The following is a 19,964-nucleotide window of genomic DNA, read 5'->3' as shown; positions in this document are numbered from 1 at the left end:
TGCCTCTCGAGTTGTGCTTTGGGCCTGGCTTCTCGTGGTCCAGATCTCAGGAAGGGAACGTGTGTGTGTGTGGGGAGGAGTTATGTGTGGGTGTGCACAATCCTCTAGATCTGCAAAGCCAGAGCCGAAAGGTTATGGAGGACATGTGATCAGAGGGAGCCACTTGACCCCCCTCTCAAATCCTTGAGGAGACTTGCCCCCCTCTATGGGTGTAGCCAAGGGGAGCAGGGAGGGGCAGCGGCCCCCAATCAATACAATTCAATAAAACATAGCAAAAAAAGGTTGTCCTCTCCCAACAAAAATTCTTGCTATGCCCAATCCCCTATCCCTGCTTAATTTCCAAAATGAAAAGTGTATGAGTACCATTGCCTTATCAGGAAGACCTTCTCATTGAGTGTCAATGTTCCTGCTGTGAATGGATCCAGAGCAACTTTGGCTGACAATTTCCCTTCCCATCTCCTGATTCAAGTTTGCAGTAGGAGGATTCAGAATGCAAAGGCATGCTGGACACTCGATGCTTTTTTCAGGGCAAAATGCTAGTGTTACCACAGCCCAGAACAGCCATTTCAAATTGGATGGGGAAGGGGAACCCCCATCTGCTTCTTTTTGCTCCCCTTCTCTCTGTCCGAAGAAAATGGTGGCTGGGTGGGGGTTTGGGGGGGTGGGAGGGAGAATAAGCAAGACAGAGACAGACTGTGTCTACTGCTGTCTGTACAGCCAGGTGGTTTAAAATCTCTCTCGGCTGCTTTTTAACAATTTGTCAAACAGGTGCCAGCATTCCCATTTTACAGGTGGAAAAACTCACTGCGATTTGCCCAAGCCACTCTGTCCAGTGTGTGGGTTCCAGTACTGCCACCCCTTTCCCGCCTCTAGCCATTATGGCTCAATATGAGGGAATCCCAAATGAGATCCTGTAACTCCAAGCAGTGCATGGGATGTTCACTTGAATAACTGGCTAATTACTCCCACAAAGTCATCAACAGATTTACCACTCCTATCAGCCCATCACCCATTCCCATCACCCCACCCCCCCACCCTCTGAATATACATAAGGGTCTGGCTACTTCTGTTTCAGTGTATCTGATGAAGTGCGCGTGCACACGAAAGCTCATACCAAAATAAAAACTTAGTTGGTCTTTAAAGTGCTACTGAAGGATTTTTTTTAATTTTACTCCCACAAAGGTGAGGTTTGCTTGGGGTGGGGGAGAGAGGTGTGGGAAGGATCTCTCCCTGGTCACTCCCTCCCCCCCCCCAATTTAAGGAAGCTTTTAATGTTTGACAGACTACTGTATTTTAGTAATAATAATAATAAATAATTTATACCCCGCCCACTCTGGGCGGCTTCAAACTGAATATTAAAAACAATACAGCATCAAACATTTAAAACTTCCCTAAACAGGGCCGCCTTCAGTTGTCTTTTAAAAGTAAAATAGTTGCTTGTTGCCTTGACATCTGCTGGGAGGGCGTTCCACAGGGCAGGCGCCACTACAGAGAAGCCCTCTGCCTGGTTCCCTGTAACCTCACAGCGAGCGAACCGCCAGAAGGTCCTCAGAGCTGGACCTCAGTGTCCGGGCTGGACGATGGGGGTGGAGAACCTCCTTCAGGTATACAGGACCTGAAGGTCCTGTATTATGTTGGAAGCTGCCCAGAGTGGCTGGGGAAACCCAGCCAGATAGGCGGGGTATAAATAATAAATTATTATGATTATTATGGTTACAGGTAGGCAGCCGTGTTGGTCTGGCATAGTCAAAACAAAATAAAAATTAAAAAATTCCTTCCAGTAGCACATTAGAGACCAAGTTGGTCATTGGTATGAGCTTACGTGTGCATGCACATTTCTTCAGATACTTTCCAAGACAGCAGCCCTTGCTAGGCATCTCAGGCACCAGTTCCCTCCCCTCTTGGCGGCGCCTGCCTCTAGGGCACCTCTGGTTGTCATGGGGACCAACATCACCAAAGCTCAGGCAACTCCCCAGGAAGGGACAGAGGCAGCGCCCGCTCTCTCTGGCCAGTGGGGATGCTGGTCACTGCAGAGCCACATTCCATCTGCAGCACTGAGCCAGCACCTGGGCATGCTTTGGACAAGCTGGATGGTCTCTGGTGGCTCCTGGATTGTTGCTTCTTGCTGCACAACGGGACAGTGGAAAGAACAGCTGCATTGACACCAGGATAGGAACCAGAAAAGGTGGCTTCCCTTTGTGAGGGAAATGATTCGTGTCTCATAGGGCAGGCATCAAGGCAGCCCAAACCAGATTGTACCTGGGTTCGTAGAGACCCTGGCCAGGAGGAGAGCAAACTGATGTGGACACCAGCTGCGGAGAGGCTTGGGCTGAAGTGATAGGTAGGCTGGTTCCATGTGCTGCGGCTGCTTTTTGATGCTTGAGAGGGGAATGGCACCTCTGAGCTCAGGCATTGTGGGGTGGGTGGCAGCCCTCTGAGGATGGGTGAAGGAACAAGAGGTCACAGGTGTAGTTTCCCAGGCCCTGTCCTTACCCGTGGTGCAGGGTCTCAAGTGGGGATTCAGGAGGGGTGGCAGGGCAAAGGTTGACTGGAGCACCTGTCAAGCAGCCAATCTCTCATTGCAAGGAGCAATGCCTGGCAAGCTAGCAGCTTCTTGGCCTCAAGCCTGCCTGCCCCCTGCCCCATAGTCAGTAGACAGGCAAGAGGACTCATCTCTCCTTGCAAATGTGCTCAAAAGGTGAGAGAAATAGCACCCATCCCATCCTTTATTCCTTAAACTCCTAGTATAAACAGAAGGCAGGAGCTCACTGAGTGAAGGGCCAATCCTGCAGGAAGTGTGGAGGGGCAACCCTTATAGAAAAATCATCCTGGGAGCTCAGAGGGGTTAGGTCACTGGCAGTGAAAGTAGTAAGGGAGTTCTCAGGATGTGCCTCATGGGGTTTTATGCATCTCCAGAAGGAAGGAATGGAACCTGTGGGCAAAGCAACTGCCTTTGCACATTGAAAGGTCCCAGATTCAATCCCTGGGAGCAGTTCAAGCATAAGGAAGAAAACAAAAAGGCAGGCAGTGGAAAAAGTAGAACTGCAAAGTCATTTGAATCATTAGCTGGAAATATGACAGGACATAGGCAAGCGTGCACAGACCCCACCCTTAAAAGAAATATGTATGGCCAATTAAGTGAAAAACTGAAGCCCTAATTGCAATCAATTCTGAAAGGACTTGTGCTAGCTTTATGAATGATTAATGCAATCTAATTCTGACTGGGGACAATGAAAAATGAGGTTCTGAGCAGAACTCCTGGAAATGAAATATGGAGTGGTTATGGCAACATAGCCCAAAGCTGGACTTTGACACGAAGAGAGATTATGTCTGGTTCCATTGTTCTGTTTGTGGAACTTCTCCTTACTCTGCCTGTGTTGTCCCCTTCTGGAACAGATTTAAGGGGTGCATGGGGAGAAGAAAGGAAGGAGCCCTGTGATATAACCAGAGATCCTCACACTAATGAAACTACTTTGCTGGATGATGCCCCATAGAATCAAACATATATTGTGTCCATTAAAAATAATAATCCAATATTGTGAAATTTTGGGAGGTGAAACATTGGGTCAAACTGAAGAAGTGACTGGATATAGAATCCTTTTAGACTCATTCTTGATTCTGTTATTTGAAAGTTGTAGAGAGAGTTGCAAAACTGATGACTGCATTTAAGTGTGAATTATCTACCTGTTGCCTATTACAGATGTGGGTTGTAGAGGGACCTCCCCTGCTCTGATTAAGCTGAGAAGGCAATGGAGGACCACCGCTCAGGGGGTGGAGATCAGGCTTTGCACACAGAAGGTCCCAGGCTCGATCCCTGGTGGCATCTCCCCCAAAAGGTTTTTCTCAACAACTTAAGAGAGCCACTGCCAGTCCAAATAAACAATACTGGACCAGGTGAATCCCTAGAGGGAACTCAATGTATGGCAGCTTCATAAATTCAACAGAACATTCTGCAAGTCAGAAAAGATTTGGAACGTTTCAGTAACAGTTGTGACTTTCCTAGAAAGGGCAGGACACCTCAAGATCTCTCAAGGACGGGGGACGAGACGGGACTTCAAAGCCCACTAGGTGAAACTGACCCTTCTTTGATGTGGTCCAAAGGAAAGCAAAACAATACAATACATTGGGCATCAGCTTGGCTGCAGGTGATTCCAGAAGCAGGTGTATGAGGTGCCATTCATCCGTCTTGGGGACCCCACTTCAGATTTTTAAAGGGTTTACTCCTTAGTCTTTTCTTGTCCTGAAGGTATCCCACAAGGAGTCTTCCTTCTCCTAGATAGGCTACCTTCCCAGATTGACGAGTCCCATCTGCCCACTTCCACTTCCCTCTACAGCATGTGCAGAAACCGCCTCTTGACTGTTGGACCCACTATTGGTCTCGTCCACTCATTCTGCTGGAGTCTGCCTTCGCATGCAGGGGAAGTCCCTAACTCACTGAGGGTTAGAGACCCATCAGTTACCCTCATCAAAAGGCGTAGATCTAGATAATGTCAAAACCACTGAGTGTTACAAATGCAACCAAGAACACTAGTGACACTATTAGGAAGCCAAATGCAAACTTTTGTTGCCTACAGCTTGGGGATTTCCCACAGGGTTAGGGTTCAGCACCTTGTTGGCCACTATGAAAACAGGATGCTGGCTAGATCCAGTAGGCTCTTCTTACATTCTTATAGTAGATGCATATTATCTAGCCCAGTAAAACCCATACTCCAAAGAAGTGCTCCTGGATTATTGGCTGTTTGTTCTGTTGAAGCCTGCCCCCCACCCCCGCCAATATGGGATGCTGCCCATAAAGCGCTTGTCTGTCTCTCCTGGATTCTGAGTGGAGGCCTGACTTGGCGTAAAAAGCCCCCTGGTCCTTTCTCCTGAGCTGAAGACCCCGCTGGGGAGGCTCCTGACCACATCGTTTCCCCCCACTACTAGGCCAAACTCTGGCCCCTCCCATTAGCCAGGTCGCTTCCCTAATGGATCTTCCCTGCCCCCAGCTTGGCAAGGTCCCTGCAGAGGCAAGCTGTTAAGTGCAGCCTGGCCTAATGGCGCAGGGAGGTGCTTGATGGTACCCGGTAATGGATGCGGGAGCCAGGCAGCTCAGTGTGGTTTCTCTGCTTTCCCTCCCTAGGAGGAGACAGTCAGAGCTGCCTCAGCCCTCAACACTGCTGCTGCTGCCGGGAAGATGCTGCTCTTGCCCTGCCTGCTGCTGCTGGCCTTTCTCAGGACAGGTACCTGCATCTGGTCTCCCTTCTCTCCCTTTCCCACCAGCCCAGTAGCCCCCCAGGAGCTCCAACTTGCGTGTCAAACCCTCACTTTGAAATTGCAGTTTCTATAGCCTCCCAGGGGCTTCTCAGCCCATGTGCAGACCTGCTTCGAGCAAGACTCTTACTCTCAGGGGCTCCAGGGCCATCCTAGAGCTAAGTAAAAGCCCTGTTTGCAGGGTGCCACTTGCTCTGGGATGTCCCATCAGCTGGAGGAAGGAATCAACCCAGGATCCAAGTATGTTGACAAGGAATGATGGGTCTGTGTTTGTGTGCATGACAATTGGAGTACATGTGTGAATGTGTTTGAAACAGAGAGTTAAGCTTGTGTTCATAGGCCAGTTTGCCTTCAGGTGCTCTGCTCAGTTTTCCAGTCAGTATGAGGAAAACCTTTCCCAGCTCCTTGCATCTTCCAACTCAAGGACAACTTCACCAGACTTTTGTGCCTTGCCAATGCAGATCTGTCTGATCGGAACTAGGTACCCTCAAATCCCTTAGCACAGAACCAGTCACCTTCAGTCTTTACTGGGTTTGGCTTTACTCTTTATGGGAAACAAATGTCCCCGGAACCTGGGTGCTGGTTGTTTGAGGTCTGATCTGGCTCAGGGCAGGAAGTGGTTCTCCTCTAGCATAAGTGGCCACGACTTTGCAGCCTTATTTATTAGGATACTTTCCCTCGCTGTTCAGCCCTCTTCCACAGGACTGCCAACCACTCTATAGCCATGCGACCAAAGAGACGCTGAAACTGCAGTCCCTGGGCCTGCCTGCCCCCTCCCCGGGGTTCTCCTGTGTGGGCTTTCAGCGGGGCTGGAGCGGCAGTATCCTCCCCCCTCCCCGCGAGCCCAGGCAGGGAGGGCAGCCCACGGAGCACCCAGCTTGCTCCAATCGCTTCCTCTTTCCAGCTGGTACCCAAAACGTGCACCTTTGCGAGGGCTACCTGGACCCCGCCGGGCTCCAGCACGCAGGCTTCTACTGCCCACGCCTAACCGACCCCCCGACCCACGTCTACTGCTGCCTGCCTGCCGCTGCCGCCTCTCGCCGCTTCAAGTCCTGCTGCCCACGGTCCGAATTTGAGAGGCTCCGCGGCAATGCCTCGGCTTCTGCTCCGCCAGCCGCGCCCCGGTGAGATGCCCTTGTAGGGGGAAGGACGGACGGGGCGGCGAGAGGGGTGTTGGGGGGTTCCCCTCTGCCCCTCTTCCTCCCGCCCGTCCGTCTGAGCCCGCTTTCCCTCCACAGGAGCCTGTTGGGGCCGCTGCTGGGCGTGGGGCTCTACGGCTGCCTCGTCCTGGCCCTCATGGTGGTCGACTTCCTACACTTCTACCGCCTCCACCAGCGCAGCTTTCACCGCCTCCTCCACCGACGAATCCTCAGGAGGTGCCCCTGCAAGAAACAGGAAGGCGGCAAGAAGGTACGCGGGGCGGGGCGGGAGGTGGAGCAGCTCCGCTCGCGAGCCTCCCGCTCTCTTCTCCGCTGGGCGCTCCAAGGAAGGCGCTGGCGGCACGTGGGTCAGCTGGGGAGCGGCTGTCGCGCTCGCGTGACGTCACTAGAGCGCGCCATGGAGGAGACGGCGGTGAGTGGGGTGGACGGTGGGAGCCCAGCTGACCCCCAAACTGAATCGCTCATCCACCCCGCCCCTCTTATCTCCGCAGGTCCCGGAGCTCCGCCGGGAGGGCAACGAGCTCTTCCAGGCAGGCCGCTATGAGGAGGCGCTGGCCGCCTACACCCGGGCCCTCAGCCTCTGCCCTGGAGATGGCGAGGAGACCGACCCGCACCGCGCTGTCCTCCACCGCAACCGCGCCGCCTGCCACCTCAAGCTGGTGAGGGGGGAAGGGGGGAAAGCGGGAAAGTTGCCTGAGTTACAGGAGGCCCCCCCGGGGGGCATTGCCAGCCTGCCTACCTGCCGCTCACTTCTGCAGGAGGAGAAACTCTTGGGGACACTCTTGGGGGAAAATTTTAAGTGTTTATTCCCACGTGTCTTTTGTTCTCAAAGCTCTCAAGTGAACGTAACACACATCAGAAGGTAGCAGGCATTGTGTGTGTGTCCGTTTTCCCCTAAATGGTCACAGAGCTTCCCTGTGCCCCCAGTGTCAACAGTTCTGTGCATTTCTCATTCTAACTATGCTGAGCCCCTTTAGGTGGGCTTCTTCTCACCCTACTGCTCCTTAGAAGCTGATATGTCTTTATGCGCAGTCAAGGGGAGCCCTTGGGCATGGCTGTCTGGCTATGAGGTACCGGGAAGACAGAGGCCATATAGTGAGAGGCCAGCCTGATCCCTTGCCTCCTCCTCCTCCTGTAACCTCCAGAGAATTTAGGATTCGACAGATGTCCCCCGGAAAGATAGTCAGGGCTGTCATTCAGCCTGAGCTCCTCGAGTATTTCTGGGAGGGGGCAGGATCTGTTCCCCCTCTTCTCCCCTCACCCCCCCCGTTACATCTCCTTTCACCAATGCCTCTCTGGCATTCTGCTTCTTTTGCAGGAGGACTATGTCCAGGCAGAACTGGATGCTTCTAAAGGTGAGCTGCAAGGGGTGGGGGGTGGGGACTACTCTCCTTCCAAAGTCTCTTTTTCTGCAGAAGCCTCTTTGCTGCCTCTTAATACTTTCTTGCCTGTTCACAGCCATAGAAGCTGATGGGCATGACGTGAAGAGCCTCTTCCGGCGCAGCCAAGCCCTGCAGAAACTGGGCCGCCTTGACCAGGCCCTCATGGACCTGCAGAGGTGTGTGAGCCTGGAGCCCAAGAACAAGGCCTTCCAGGAGGCTCTGCGCAACCTTGGCAGCAGCATGCATGAGAAGGTAGGAGAAGCATCGGGGGAGTAGGGGCATTGTGAGGGTAGGTGCCTCCCTTGCGGGGCAGCCTAGCTCTCCACCCAGGAAAGATTCTGGGCTTTAGGTGTGTACTGGGCTTCTGAAGTATGACTGTGGGGTTTCTCACCAACTGCCTGTTTGCCTCAGATGACAGCCATGTCCCGCACAGACTCCAAAGTGGAGCAGATGTTTAAGTTGCTGCTCGACCCTGAAGAAAAAGATCTGGACAAGAAACAAAAGGTACCCCTCTAACCAGCAAGCTAGTGGGAGGTGTGATGTGCCCTGATGAAGAGCAACTTTGGGGGTGCTGCAACTATACATATGTGGGATGTAGTTGTAGAATTAGGCAGTCTTCAATTCTGTTTTCTATTTCAAAATACAGTACAGGTTTTGCATTTCCAAAGTTGCCTGTAGGCAAAAGCCAGAGGGCTTTTGATTCTGATGCCTGGATCAGGATACCTGAGGAAGGGAGGAGGACTTTGAGTCATTGTACCGTAACTTCCTTTTCCGTGACTGACAAAACCAGAATATATTAGGGTGGTGCTTATTTTAATACTATCAGTCTCAGTGTAGAGTGATTCATTCTGTCTCATGGGATTTGTATACCACCCTTCATCCAACAATCACAGGGTGGTTCATAACATAAAATGATGGGATTTACAATGCAGCAGCACCTGGAACTCTGCCCAAGGAGGAGATCCTCACCCCCATGGCTCTTAGAGAAGCAAGGACAATGGAATTATGGGCCAGGATCTCCAAACCTCTATAGCCCTAACTTCTGGCTGTGCCCCTCCATCAGCTGTGTGGCCTGATGGGGAGCGGTTAAAGTGAGCCCCTTTGTCTAGCTAACTGGCTCTTCTCCTGTCTAGGCAGCTCAGAATTTGATTGTTTTGGCTCGTGAGGAGCCTGGTGCTGAGAAGATTTTCCAGAATGACGGGGTGCGCCTCTTGCTACAGCTGCTAGATACAGGTCGGGTGGACACGGTGCTAGCAGCTGTGCGAACCCTCACTGGCCTTTGCAGTGGGCATCGTTCTCGGGTATGTTCACTTTTTAAGATGAAAGCTTCTTCACTCTTTTTTTTTGGGGGGGGGGTTAACAGGTTCAGTCCGTTTGCTGACAGGTTATGCATAAAACTCTCTCCAAAACCTGTTGCTTCAAGGGCATGCCACTTCTCTGAGGGTGTGTGTGCCTGGAACTTGTCCCTGACCTCGTACTGCGTCTTTGAAATGCCTAAGGAGGTCAGAGGCAAACCCAAGTGGTCTCTTCTGTCCCCCTCCAGCACAGAGCCAGGGAGGGGCTGCAGAGGCACTTGGGCTTTCTCTGCCTCTGCACCTGCTTATAGGTTGCAACCCCATCCACCTGGCAGGCACAGAGTTGAGTTTTCACCCATTTTTTAGCCTGGGGAAGGGGATGGATTCACCCCTCCCTCTCTGCTGCTCCAGTGTTGAGAGGAAATCTCTGGCTTCCTATTTACTGGAGTCTGGCTAACCACCAGTGATTCCCTAAGAGTGCTCCCCAACAGTTCCTTGTCCAGTGACAAGCGGGGTACTGCAGGGTTCTGTCCTGAGGCTGGTGTTGTTCAACCTCTTGGAATGGACACCCTCCAGGTGGTGGACTCTCCTTCATTGGAGGTTTTAAAGCAGAGTTTGAATGGCCACCTGTCAGGGATACTTTAGCTGTGATTCCTGCATTTCAGGGGGTTGAACTGGAAGTCAGGGGATGGGGGGCTAGCAACTGTTGAATCCTCAAGTAATACATGCTGCAAGATAAGATAGATATTCCTCTAATATTTTTTTAAAAAAACCTGAACTCTGTCTCCTTGGGTAAGTTTATGGGTCCCCAGAGTTCCTACTGACAAACCACAGTTGCACTTGTGGAGTTGCCTACTAGGCAGGTATCCAGCTCTGCTCTGAGCATTGTTGGGGAGGTAACTGGTTCTTGAGAGACAGGCCTGGATTCCTCCCCAAGTCTCAGTGGATGCTGCCCTTCTTTCAGACTGCAGTGATCCTGGCTGAGCTGGGGCCGCAGCGCCTCTTTGCTATCCTAGAGATGGAGGACGAGCAAGTCTCGCTGGCATCCTACAACCTGCTGCAGGTTATGTTTGATGCCCTCAAGGAGGGGCTGCAGAGGGACGTGCGTGGCAAGGAGGAAGCTGTGGTCTTGGGTGAGTCTCTTGGGTACCTCCCTGCTGGGCTCAGCATCCACTTTGTGTCGTGCCAAGCTCATCTTTGTGCTGATGCCTTGGGTGGGACTGGGCTGCGAATGCTGGCCTGGAGCAGAGGAGGTTCAGACCTCCTCAACTTGATTCTGCTCCTGTAGATACATCCAAAGAGCTGAAATTGCTCCTCAAGCAGCTGCTGGAAGCCCTGACACGGGAGAACATTTCCTCCTATGGCCGGGACAGCATCCTCAACCTGCTGATCAGTGTGGTGCCCCGGAAGTCGCTGAAGGACCCAAACAATTGCCTGACCCTCTGGGTCATTGACCAGGGTACGTCTAGCCCATTCCTGAGCTCCTCCTCTTCCTGGCCTGGGTCCCTCGCCAGCGCCAGTGAGCATGTCTGTCCTTGCTAGGTCTCAAGCAGATCCTGGAGGTGGGGGGCACAGTGAGCCACAGTCCTGGGGGCCTGCGGGTGACAGAGAATACTCACATGAGCGCAGCCGTCCTCCTCAGCAAGCTCTTCGGGGACCTGAAGTGTGACGGGGAACGGGAGAATTTTCACCGGCTCTGCGAGGACTATGTCAGGTAGGCCTGACCCCCTGCTGCTTCTGGTAGGGGGTGCTGGGAAGGCATGGGGGGCAAATGAAGTAGTGCAGAGGTGGCGGAGAGTGCTGCTCAGCGCTTAGTTGCTGACAGACATTGAAAGCGTCACAACAGCCCATCAGCTTGGCCAGAGACACCCAGTTACTGTTGTTCAGGTACTGGTTGCTTCAAGACTGGATTACTGCAGTGCACTCTATATGGGGCTTCCCTTGCACCTGATCTGGAAGCTGAAGCTAGCACAGAATGCTGCAGCTTGATTGCTGAAAGGAGCAAAAACTTGTCAGCATATAGCACCCGTCCTCAGAAATCTGTACTGGTTGCTGATTTGCTACCGAGACAGGTTCAAAAGGTTACTATTAGTATGAAAAGCCCTTAATAATTTACCTGTGAGATTGCCTTAACCCAGATATGCTCACTCAACCACTTCCATCTGCAGAATTGGCACTGTTCCAAGTGCCATATAATATCTGTTCTGCATTTATAATAAATGGATCTTCTAGTGTGGTGATATCAGGCAGGCACCTTCATTCTACTCTTTTTGGTGTCTGCTGAAAACATTTTTGTGTAGCCAAGCCTACCCATATATTTAAAAGGCTGGTGTGTTTTTAGTTTATTGCTGGTTTTAATTTTTAGAATGTGTTGTTTGTACTAATAATCTTACTGTCTTATTCTTTTTATAAACCACTTTGAGGTTTTCTACAGTCATGTGATATATAGATGTTATGAAATAAATACATAATGGGGGTGGGAGGAGGACTTTTGTTGCCAGGAGATGCCGTTGGTTAATCTCGGATTTGAGACTCCAGCCTTCTTTCTGGTGCAGAGCTTGGGGTTTCAGCTTTGGAATGTCTGTGGCAGCTTCCTGGCTGCTCCTGACGGGCCGCCTTTCCTTCACCTCCCAGGGGCTGGTTCCAGGACCATGGCGTCCCTGGGAAATTGCGGGCCATCCAGACGGCCTCCTGTCTCCTGCAAGGCCCCTCTGAGGCTGGGAACAGGGTGCTGGAGATGAGTGGCATCATGGAGAGCATTCTGGCCTTGTGCGCCTCATCACGGGAGGCCGACCAGCTCGTGGCTGTGGAGGCCCTGATCCATGCTGCCGACAAGGCCAAGCGGGCCACCTTCATCACTGCCAATGGGGTGACACTACTCAAGGAGATCTACAAGCACAGTGAGCGCGACAGCATTCGCATCCGGGCCCTGGTGGTGAGCAAAAGGCAGCAGATCTTGGAGAGGAGGTGGGGGAAAAGCCATTTTCTGGCTGCAACAAGACCCAACACTGTTCCTCCTCCATCTTCCCAGATTGAAGGAAGTTCTAGGGTCAGGTGGTGGCTGTGGCACATCACAGTTTCTCTTTCCAGGGCCTCTGCAAATTGGGCTCGGCAGGGGGCACAGATTTCAGCATGAAGCAGTTTGCGGAAGGCTCTACCCTGAAGCTGGCCAAGCAGTGCCGGAAGTGAGTGAGCGCTGCTTTCTTCCCCCATGTCCCAGGCGCTTTAGCCTCTTCTGTGCCACATGACTACCTTCCCCTTTAGAAGGATGTCAGGCTGCCTGTCCCCTTCTGCTCAAAATCTTGGGGGCTGGTGGGAGCTGACGGATGACAAGAATGAGTCCTTCTGGCGGCTGAGCAACAGACCATGCCCCACTGAAGCATGGGGTGGTGGGGCTTCCTATGCCCCTTTCCCGCTCAGCTGGTAGAGGCACTAGGGAGGGATCCTGATTCTCCTTCTCCTGCTTCCAGGTGGCTGTGCAATGAGGCCATCGATGCCGGCACCCGCTACTGGGCAGCTGAGGGACTGGCTTTCCTTTCCTTGGATGCGGATGTTAAGGAGGAGCTCCTGGAGGACAAGGCTGCCCTGCAGGCTCTCTTCTGGCTGGCCAGGGTGAGGTCCTCTTCCAAGAGGGAGGGCAAAGTGGGTGGGTGGGGTATCTGTGGGAGGGCATGTCCAGAGGTTCTTTTTGCCTCTGCCTTGTTTATGTTGAATTTCCCTTGCTTAGGAATAGCAGCCCAGCTGTAGTATATGGTACGCAGTAATTTTTAGAATTGTAGAATTGGAAGAGGTCCCAAGGGTCATCTAGTCCAACCCCTGCAATGCAGGATTTAAAGCTTAAAATCCCTGACAGATGACCATACAGCCTCTGCTAAAAACTTTCAGTGAAGGGGGAGCCCACCACTTTCTAAGAGAGTCTGTTCCGTTGTCAAACAACTACCATCAGAAGGTTCTTCCTAATGTTTAGCTTTAGTGGGAAACTTATTTCTTGTCATTTGAATACATTGGTTTGGGTTCCTATCACTGGAGCAGAAGAAAACCACCTCGCTCTGTCTTCTATGTGATAGTCCTTCATATATTTGAAGATGTAAAATGCTGTTCTGTGGCAAAATTTCCCGAATCTCAGTGAAGTGTCTCCGCTGTACCACTTAAGATCCATAGCTGGAGCTTCGCATGATGAAATTATTCCCCCACTTCAACACCCAAGAAGAAAAGGATTTCTCTGCATAGTAAATGAGTGTTTTGGAGGACCCTTGCAACAACATGCCTCTTCTCTGTATGCAAATATTTTGTTTGTGTGGAAGCATTTTGATTATATCTCCCCGCAGTGGGCTCTGTACAGCCCAGAGACATGCTGGTTGCCCCCAGGAGGACCAGCCCAGAGGGGTAGAGTTGGCCCACCCGGCCCCTTTAGGGCTTTCAAATCCAGACCATGCTCTGGAGCAGGGGTTGGCAACTTCCGGCCTGTGGGCCAAACTTGGTCCACCATTTTGGGGAAGCCATGCCCGGCCACCTGATGTTAGGTGGGGGGGGTAAGGGGGGCTTCAAAGGAACACTTGAGAGCTTAAAGGGGGTTGCTCCTTTGCTGAGGCAAGGCTTGTTCCCAGTCTCTCATCAGCTGATTAGCCTTGCTCAAGTTGGCGGGAAAGTGGATTCCATTCAGGAAAAACTGCTCCTCCCAGCAGGGCAGGGCAGCTTCTAAAAAGCCTTTCACACAGCGCCATGCTGTGCTTTGAAGTCTGGGCAACTGAGGCTTTAAAGTGCAGCATCACCATTACATCTGGCGATTGACAGGTGTGTGGCCCAACCTACCTGCCCAACTCGGTTCATCAGGGGTGCAAGGATATTAAGAGATCACTTCTGATCAGCTTCTGGTGTTCGATGGCTGGGCTGTCTTGTTCTGCATCAGCTGACGCTTCTGAATAGTACTCAAGGGCGGGCACACTTTACTTTGCCTGGTAATAGCCTAGTCTTGAGGTAACAAATGCACAAGTGGTGGTCCCTGGTCCGAAGGAATCATGAAGATCCTGACTGACCACCTTCTTCTGCTTCTTTGTCTTTGTTCCTGCCACCGATCTGCTCCCCTCAGTCAGAGAACCGGAGCGTCCTCTTTGCAGTGGCCTCCACGCTGGTGAATTGCACCAGCAGCTATGACCAAGAGGAGCCTGACCCCCAGATGGTGGAGTTGGCGAAGTACGCCAAGCAACACATCCCTGAGAAGCACCCAAAGGTGAGAGTGGGGAGAGGAGTGCCCTGAGGGGGCCGATGGAAGCCTTCTAGCAGGCTGGGGTGTGTGTGGCTGGGCCTGGCTCCCCTGCCCTCCACAGGGATGGTTTTTTGGGTAATGGGGAGTTGAGGCTGGAGTAGGGAGCTTTTAGAAGTTTGTGATGCAAAGACCAGAATTCTTGTGTGAGATGCTGGTGGATGGAGCAAGGAGGGCGAGAGGAGGAGGAGGAGAGGCATCCCACGGCCTGTTCTCATCCTCTCTCTCCATCTCTTCCTGCCCAGGACAAGCCAGAGTTTGTGCGCCAACGTGTGAGGAAGCTGCTGGCCGCCGGTGTGGTGTCAGCACTCACCTGCATGGTGAAGACTGAAAGCCCCTCCCTGAGCCCTGCCTGCCGGGAGCTGATCTCCAGGTGAGGCCAGCAGGCCACAGGCCTTGACCCCTGCAGAGCTTTCATAGAATCATAGAAGGGAAGGGACCCACAGGGTGATCATGCTCAACCCCATGCAATGCAGGTATCGCCGTTAAAAAATCCCTGACGGATGGCCATGCAATCCCTGCTTTAAAACCTCCAATAAAGGAGCATCTGCTACCTTCTAAGGGAGTCCGTTCTGCTGTCCCAAAGCTCTTAGTAATGTGTAGTCAGAATCTCCTTTCTTGTCATTTGAATCTGCTGTGGGGTGCCCAGGTTGGGGGGGAAAGGTGACTTCATACCTCTGGTTGTCTTGCCCGAAACATCATTGATCAAGCAGAAGCTAAACATGGCAGCTGGGAGCTGGTCCTGTCACATACCTACTGTTGACATTGCAAGGCAACTTCTCTGCTTCTAAGAGCTGCCCTTGGACCATACACCCCTGAGAGGAGAGGGTATCCCCAGTGGGCTCTTTGAGAGAACAGTAAAATAGAAGTGTAAGGATATGAATAGATGCTAGGAGGGGATAGATTTATTAGACATTATTCTTCCTTGCTCATGTTTGTGAGTTCAGCAGAGTGCCATCCCTTTGCAACTTGAAAGGGAAGCTTAGATAAGCTAGTTTTAACCTTTTAGTTTAAATAATCCAAGGTGCTTTAAGGCAGACTGGATTTCTCGTGGTCTTTCTCCATTTTCTCCCCCTTAAAATAACCATCACACAAAAAGTCTTGTAAAAGGTCAAAATAACATTTGCTCACTCAGAATATTTGTTGAAGAGTAGCAGCCTTGTTCAGGCAGGCTTATAATGGTAATTCAGTTACAAAGACATACTTTAGTCTAGTTTAAAATGGTGTCTGAGCATTGGAGCTCAGACACAGCAGATATTCTTCACATTTTTGGTTTGATGGAAAGTGATGAAAAAAGAGGATTTGCCCAAACAGGTAAAAGAATATATATAGCTATGCCCTTCCCCTGTCACAGCACAGTGGGAGTGTCTCTCAGAGAGTTCACTCTAGCAAACTTACAGGAAAACACTTGTGAGTTTCAGCTCTTAGCAAGTGCCTACCTAGCAATAATGAACTGTTGGTTTTGACTGCATTGTAAATATCCCACTTGAAGCAGTAGAATAGAAGAGTCTGGCCTGAGCCTGCCCTTTTCCCTGAGCCCTGGGTGCCTTTTCACTCCTCGCTGCCCTGCTGGCCCCTCTGAAGTTGCTATTCAAAGGCAAGTCCTCCAGACCTGCTACACAGAGGAGACATGCTGGCCTTCTTACCTGTGGGTTTCTGCTTAGCCAAGGAGCTCAGAAAATTCAGTTGAGCCAAGATGACGCCTTCCTGTGATCTCAAGTTGCTGTGTGTTGTCTGTGTGGAGAGAGTTCTGGGTACCACATTCAGTGCCTGCTATTGTGTGCTACAGGGTGTTCCTGGCTGTCGTGGAAGACCCTGAGGACCGAGGGGCTGTGGTGGCTGCTGGAGGCGGGAAGGTGAGCCTCACACATGCATATACACCCTCTCCTGTTTGGCTTTCCCTGCAGCAGCACTGGGGCATCAAGGCTTTTTCACAGTCAAGCAGAATATGGATTTTATTCCACCACTAGGCACTCATCCCTCTGGCCCTGGAAGGCACTGAAATAGGGCAGACGAAGGCTGCGCAGGCCCTGGCAAAGATCACAATCACCACCGCCCCTGAGATGGCTTTTCCAGGAGAACGGGTCAGTGTGGAATCAGGGCAGTATCACAGCAAGGCAGTGGATGGGGTCGGGTTCCCCTTACCTCTCCTCACCGCCCTGAGCCTTTTTTCTCTCCTCCTGCAGATCTACGAGGTGGTCCGGCCCCTGGTGGGCCTCCTGCACTTGAACCGCAATGCCCTGCAGAATTTCGAGGGGCTGATGGCTCTCACCAACCTGGCGGGGACCAGTGAGCGGCTCCGGTAAGGCTGAAGAGGGAGGCCAGGGAGGCAGGCAGGCTGGCCATCTCCCGGGGTCCCAGCCATGTCCTCTGGGACGGTTACGTTCCTTGGAGGCAGGGGGCATTATCTTCTCCTGCTGGCTTCTCCTTCTGCAGGCAGAAGATTGTGAAGGAGAAGGCCGTGCCCATGATCGAGGGCTACATGTTTGAGGAGCACGAAATGATCCGCTTGGCAGCCACTGAGTGCATGTGCAACATGGCACTGAGCCCAGAGGTGAGTGGGGGTACTGGGCCACCTGGCTGTGCAGGGGCCTCAGGAGGTTTATCTCCACTCATATCTCTCTTTCGGGCAGGTTGGGGAGCTGTTCCTGGTGGAGGGCAGTGACCGGCTCAAGCTGCTGGTCCTGTACAGCGGGGAGGACAACGAGAGGCTCCAGCGGGCAGCTTCAGGGACGCTGGCCGTCTTGACCTCATTGCTGCCCCAGATCTGCTCCCGCATCCCTCAAGTGGTGAGTACTGCCTGGAGGGTGGGCTGAGCCCAGCAGCTGCCCACTTGGCATGGCAGGCCTGTGGGGGGTCTCCAGGAACTGGGTGGAGGCAGGGTTTCCTTCCTGCTTGCTAGCTGACCTCTCACCCTCTTTCCCCAGACAACTCACTGGCTGGAGATCCTGCAGGCCCTGCTCCTCAGCCCTGGCACTGAGCTCCAGCACCGCGGGGTGGTGGTAGTGAGGAACATGGTGGCTGCTGACAAGGAGGTGGCCAAGAAGCTGATGGAGAGTGAGACGATGGAGATCCTGTCTGTTATGGCCAAGGCCAGGGACAAGCCCCAAATTGCCCAAGTGGCCCAGGAGTGCCTGGCGCAGGCTGTGGCTTATGGCTTGATCAAGCCCAACCCTCCTGCAGCTGCCGAGAAGGAGGAGGAGTGAGAGCTTCCCCCTTCCAACCTGCTTGGGCACACTGCACTGTCGCTGCTGCTGGGCACAGGCACCAGGGCACAGGAGGGAGGGGGCTTGGGGCTGCTGGGACCAGGGGAGTGAGCCACAGCAATTGCCGCTAGAACCCATCAGAGCCACAGGGGCTGGTGCCACCATTTTGAGGCACAGAAGGCAGCTCCAGGGCCTGTTTTGCAGCCTCTTGGTGCTCTTAGCTGCCTCTCACCTGGAGGAGGGTCTCGCTGGGCTGCTGCTGCCACACACCTTGGCAGTGCTGGTGGTGACGGGTGGTGGGCTCCCCAACTACCCCAAGGCTTGGGGTCATGGAGCTGCTTGTGCTGCATGGCTGCCTTTTTAAAATTTCCTGCTGCTGGAAGTCACAGCCTTCTTGTCCCTCTGGAGCTGCTCCTTCATGGTCTGAGGCTGCAGCTCCAGAGGCCTCCTCCCCTCCCTTGGGGTAGGAAGAAACTGCCTTACTGACAATCCATTCCTCTTGCCCTCTTTGGCAGACAGGACCACAGTTTATTGTAAGCAAAGATGATGTGGAAAGAATATAAACTGTATGAAAAGATTATGGGAAACTATACAGATGACTTTTTCGGTAAATCTGATTTCTTGTGTTTCTCAATATTGCAATGATCGAATGGGGAGAGAACTGTACTAGGCTGTATGTAAATTGGGGGGACGGGACCCATCACCATTTAGGGATATGTCTGACCTCCAGAGTGACTCAGGCAGAGGGAGAAGATGATCGGACCCCTTCCCACTTGGTCCAACCTCCCACAAGGATGAACAACCAAGCCAGTGTCCTATGGTGTTGCTAGGCCCAGGAGCAAAGGCTGAAGCCCCCTCCGTCCTGCTTTACATTAAACTCTTGCAAGCAACCAATCACTTGCCATGTACTAACACAGGCATCCCCAAACTTCGGCCCTCCAGATGTTTTGGACTACAATTCCCATCTACCCCGACCACTGGTCCTGTAAACTAGGGATCATGGGAGTTGTAGGCCAAAACATCTGGAGGGCCACAGTTTGGGGATGCCTGTACTAACAGATGGCATACTTATGAGGGTTTTAAACTCTCCCTCCCCATTTTACTTTAAAAAACCAAGTGGGGGCGTGGCAGAGGCTTTGCAGCACTTTCTTTTTTTTAAATAATTTTTATTAGTTTTTATAGAAACAAGACAAACAAAACACACAAAATAAATTCTGTCCCTTCATTTTCCCTCCACCCCCAAGACCACTTCTGCCACCAGTGATACCCATGGGCATTGGGAAACAAAGGGGTCCTTTTTAAGCTGGGTTTGGCCTCCCCCCTCCCTCCTCCTCCCCCCCCCTGCCACTGAGAGGACAGAAGCGGAGGATCTCTGAGGTTTGGTTTTTCCCCCAGCTAATTCTTCAACATACCAATTTACTTAACAATAAAACAGCAAATAGAAAAGGAAAAAGGAAAAACAAGGAAAAAGAAAAAAAAGAAAAAATATAAATTCCCCAATCTTATTTTCTTAACATTTTGTTTGTGGCTTCCTCGATTCTCTTCCTCCTGGTTTCCCTAACTTCTTTAATTGATTATGGCGGATTTTCTATTCTAATTCAAAATCTTATTCTTATCATATTAACTTAGTCCTTCTCCTTCTTCATGCTCCTCCTCCTCCGAGTCCCCTCCTGCCACTAGGGTACCCGAGGGGCTCAGCACTCTAAAGGTTCCATTTTTGTGTCTGGGTTTCCTTTTACCCCTCCCCCTCCCCTCAGAGCACCCCCTGCCACTGGGGCACCCCCTGCCACTTTCATAATCCAGGCCAGCTGCCTTTGAATCCAGGCCATAATCCAGGCCAGCTGCCTTTAAAACTGGGCCTGGAGCTGGTTCTACTGTAGGTGTCATGGAATGAACTGTCATTTGCAGGAAAGAATAAGATAAAGTCTTCATATCACCTCATGCGTTGGGGAAAGAAAAAATGAGATTTTAGTTTTCAACCCTCAAGAGAGCCATGGACTATTTGATATGGGTGCAACAAGGGGTGGTGTCAGGTTAAGTTTCTCAGGTGATTTGGGGGGGTCTGCCATCCCACAGAGGTTTTTGAAATTGCAGAAGAATGAAGAGTCCTTCAAACTCCTTTGCAAAGAAAGCCACAGAAGTGCTCCTGGTTCTCTCCACTGGCTGTTTTCTTCACTAGCAATACCACCATCAGTAGCTGGGCAGAGGTACTTCAGCCCCCACCCCCTCTCCTGCCAAAGCAGCACCTTTTGCCAACCAGGGAAAGGTTTCAGGCTTGCCCTGGTTTTCTGTGGTCCAGCTTCTCCACCAGCTGCTTGGCAGTAGTAGGGGCATCATAATAGTTCCTCTCTGCTCCTGGTTTCAATTATTTAGGATATTCTCTCCACAGCTTCATTCAGGATAACAGC

The 19,964-nt window shown here is 51.9% G+C and overlaps 1 protein-coding gene across 2 annotated transcripts; it reads left to right on the top strand.

Annotated features, from left to right (window-relative positions):
• Positions 1-5,119: 5,119 nt before the first annotated feature.
• On the top strand, positions 5,120-18,168 carry UNC45A (unc-45 myosin chaperone A). 2 transcript variants are annotated; one of them, XM_088657465.1, is made up of 22 exons: positions 5,120-5,219; positions 6,155-6,374; positions 6,489-6,660; positions 6,902-7,069; positions 7,729-7,765; positions 7,869-8,044; positions 8,204-8,296; positions 8,926-9,093; positions 10,052-10,220; positions 10,376-10,546; positions 10,630-10,801; positions 11,722-12,022; positions 12,178-12,272; positions 12,558-12,699; positions 14,177-14,317; positions 14,596-14,723; positions 16,140-16,206; positions 16,321-16,434; positions 16,537-16,652; positions 16,787-16,904; positions 16,984-17,139; positions 17,278-18,168. In XM_088657465.1, exons 1-22 carry the CDS (start codon positions 5,174-5,176, stop codon positions 17,554-17,556), a joined length of 3,249 nt encoding a protein of 1,082 aa, XP_088513591.1. In that variant the 5' UTR covers positions 5,120-5,173; the 3' UTR covers positions 17,557-18,168. The 2 variants fall into 2 exon arrangements, with proteins under 2 accessions (XP_088513591.1, XP_034987152.3); XM_035131261.3 differs by lacking the exons at positions 5,120-5,219; positions 6,155-6,374; positions 6,489-6,660 and adding an exon at positions 6,716-6,822.
• Positions 18,169-19,964: the final 1,796 nt, after the last annotated feature.

The sequence above is a fragment of the Zootoca vivipara genome, chromosome 13 (genome assembly GCF_965207765.1).
Source record: "Zootoca vivipara chromosome 13, rZooViv2.hap1.1, whole genome shotgun sequence".
In the NCBI taxonomy this organism is placed as follows: Eukaryota; Metazoa; Chordata; class Lepidosauria; order Squamata; family Lacertidae; genus Zootoca; species Zootoca vivipara.
Note: the sequence above shows the minus strand (reverse complement) of the source record. Positions and strands in the feature narration are given on the sequence as shown.

What these genes read in the sequence shown, in the direction of transcription:
- UNC45A (XM_088657465.1), top strand. Translation starts at nt 5,174, where the DNA reads ATGCTGCTCTTGCCCTGCCTGCTGCTGCTGGCCTTTCTCAGGACAG. An exon ending in CTCTGCGAGGACTATGTCAG is followed by an intron (nt 10,802 to 11,721) that starts GTAGGCCTGACC and finishes TTCACCTCCCAG; the next exon opens with GGGCTGGTTCCAGGACCATG. An exon ending in TTCGCATCCGGGCCCTGGTG is followed by an intron (nt 12,023 to 12,177) that starts GTGAGCAAAAGG and finishes TTCTCTTTCCAG; the next exon opens with GGCCTCTGCAAATTGGGCTC.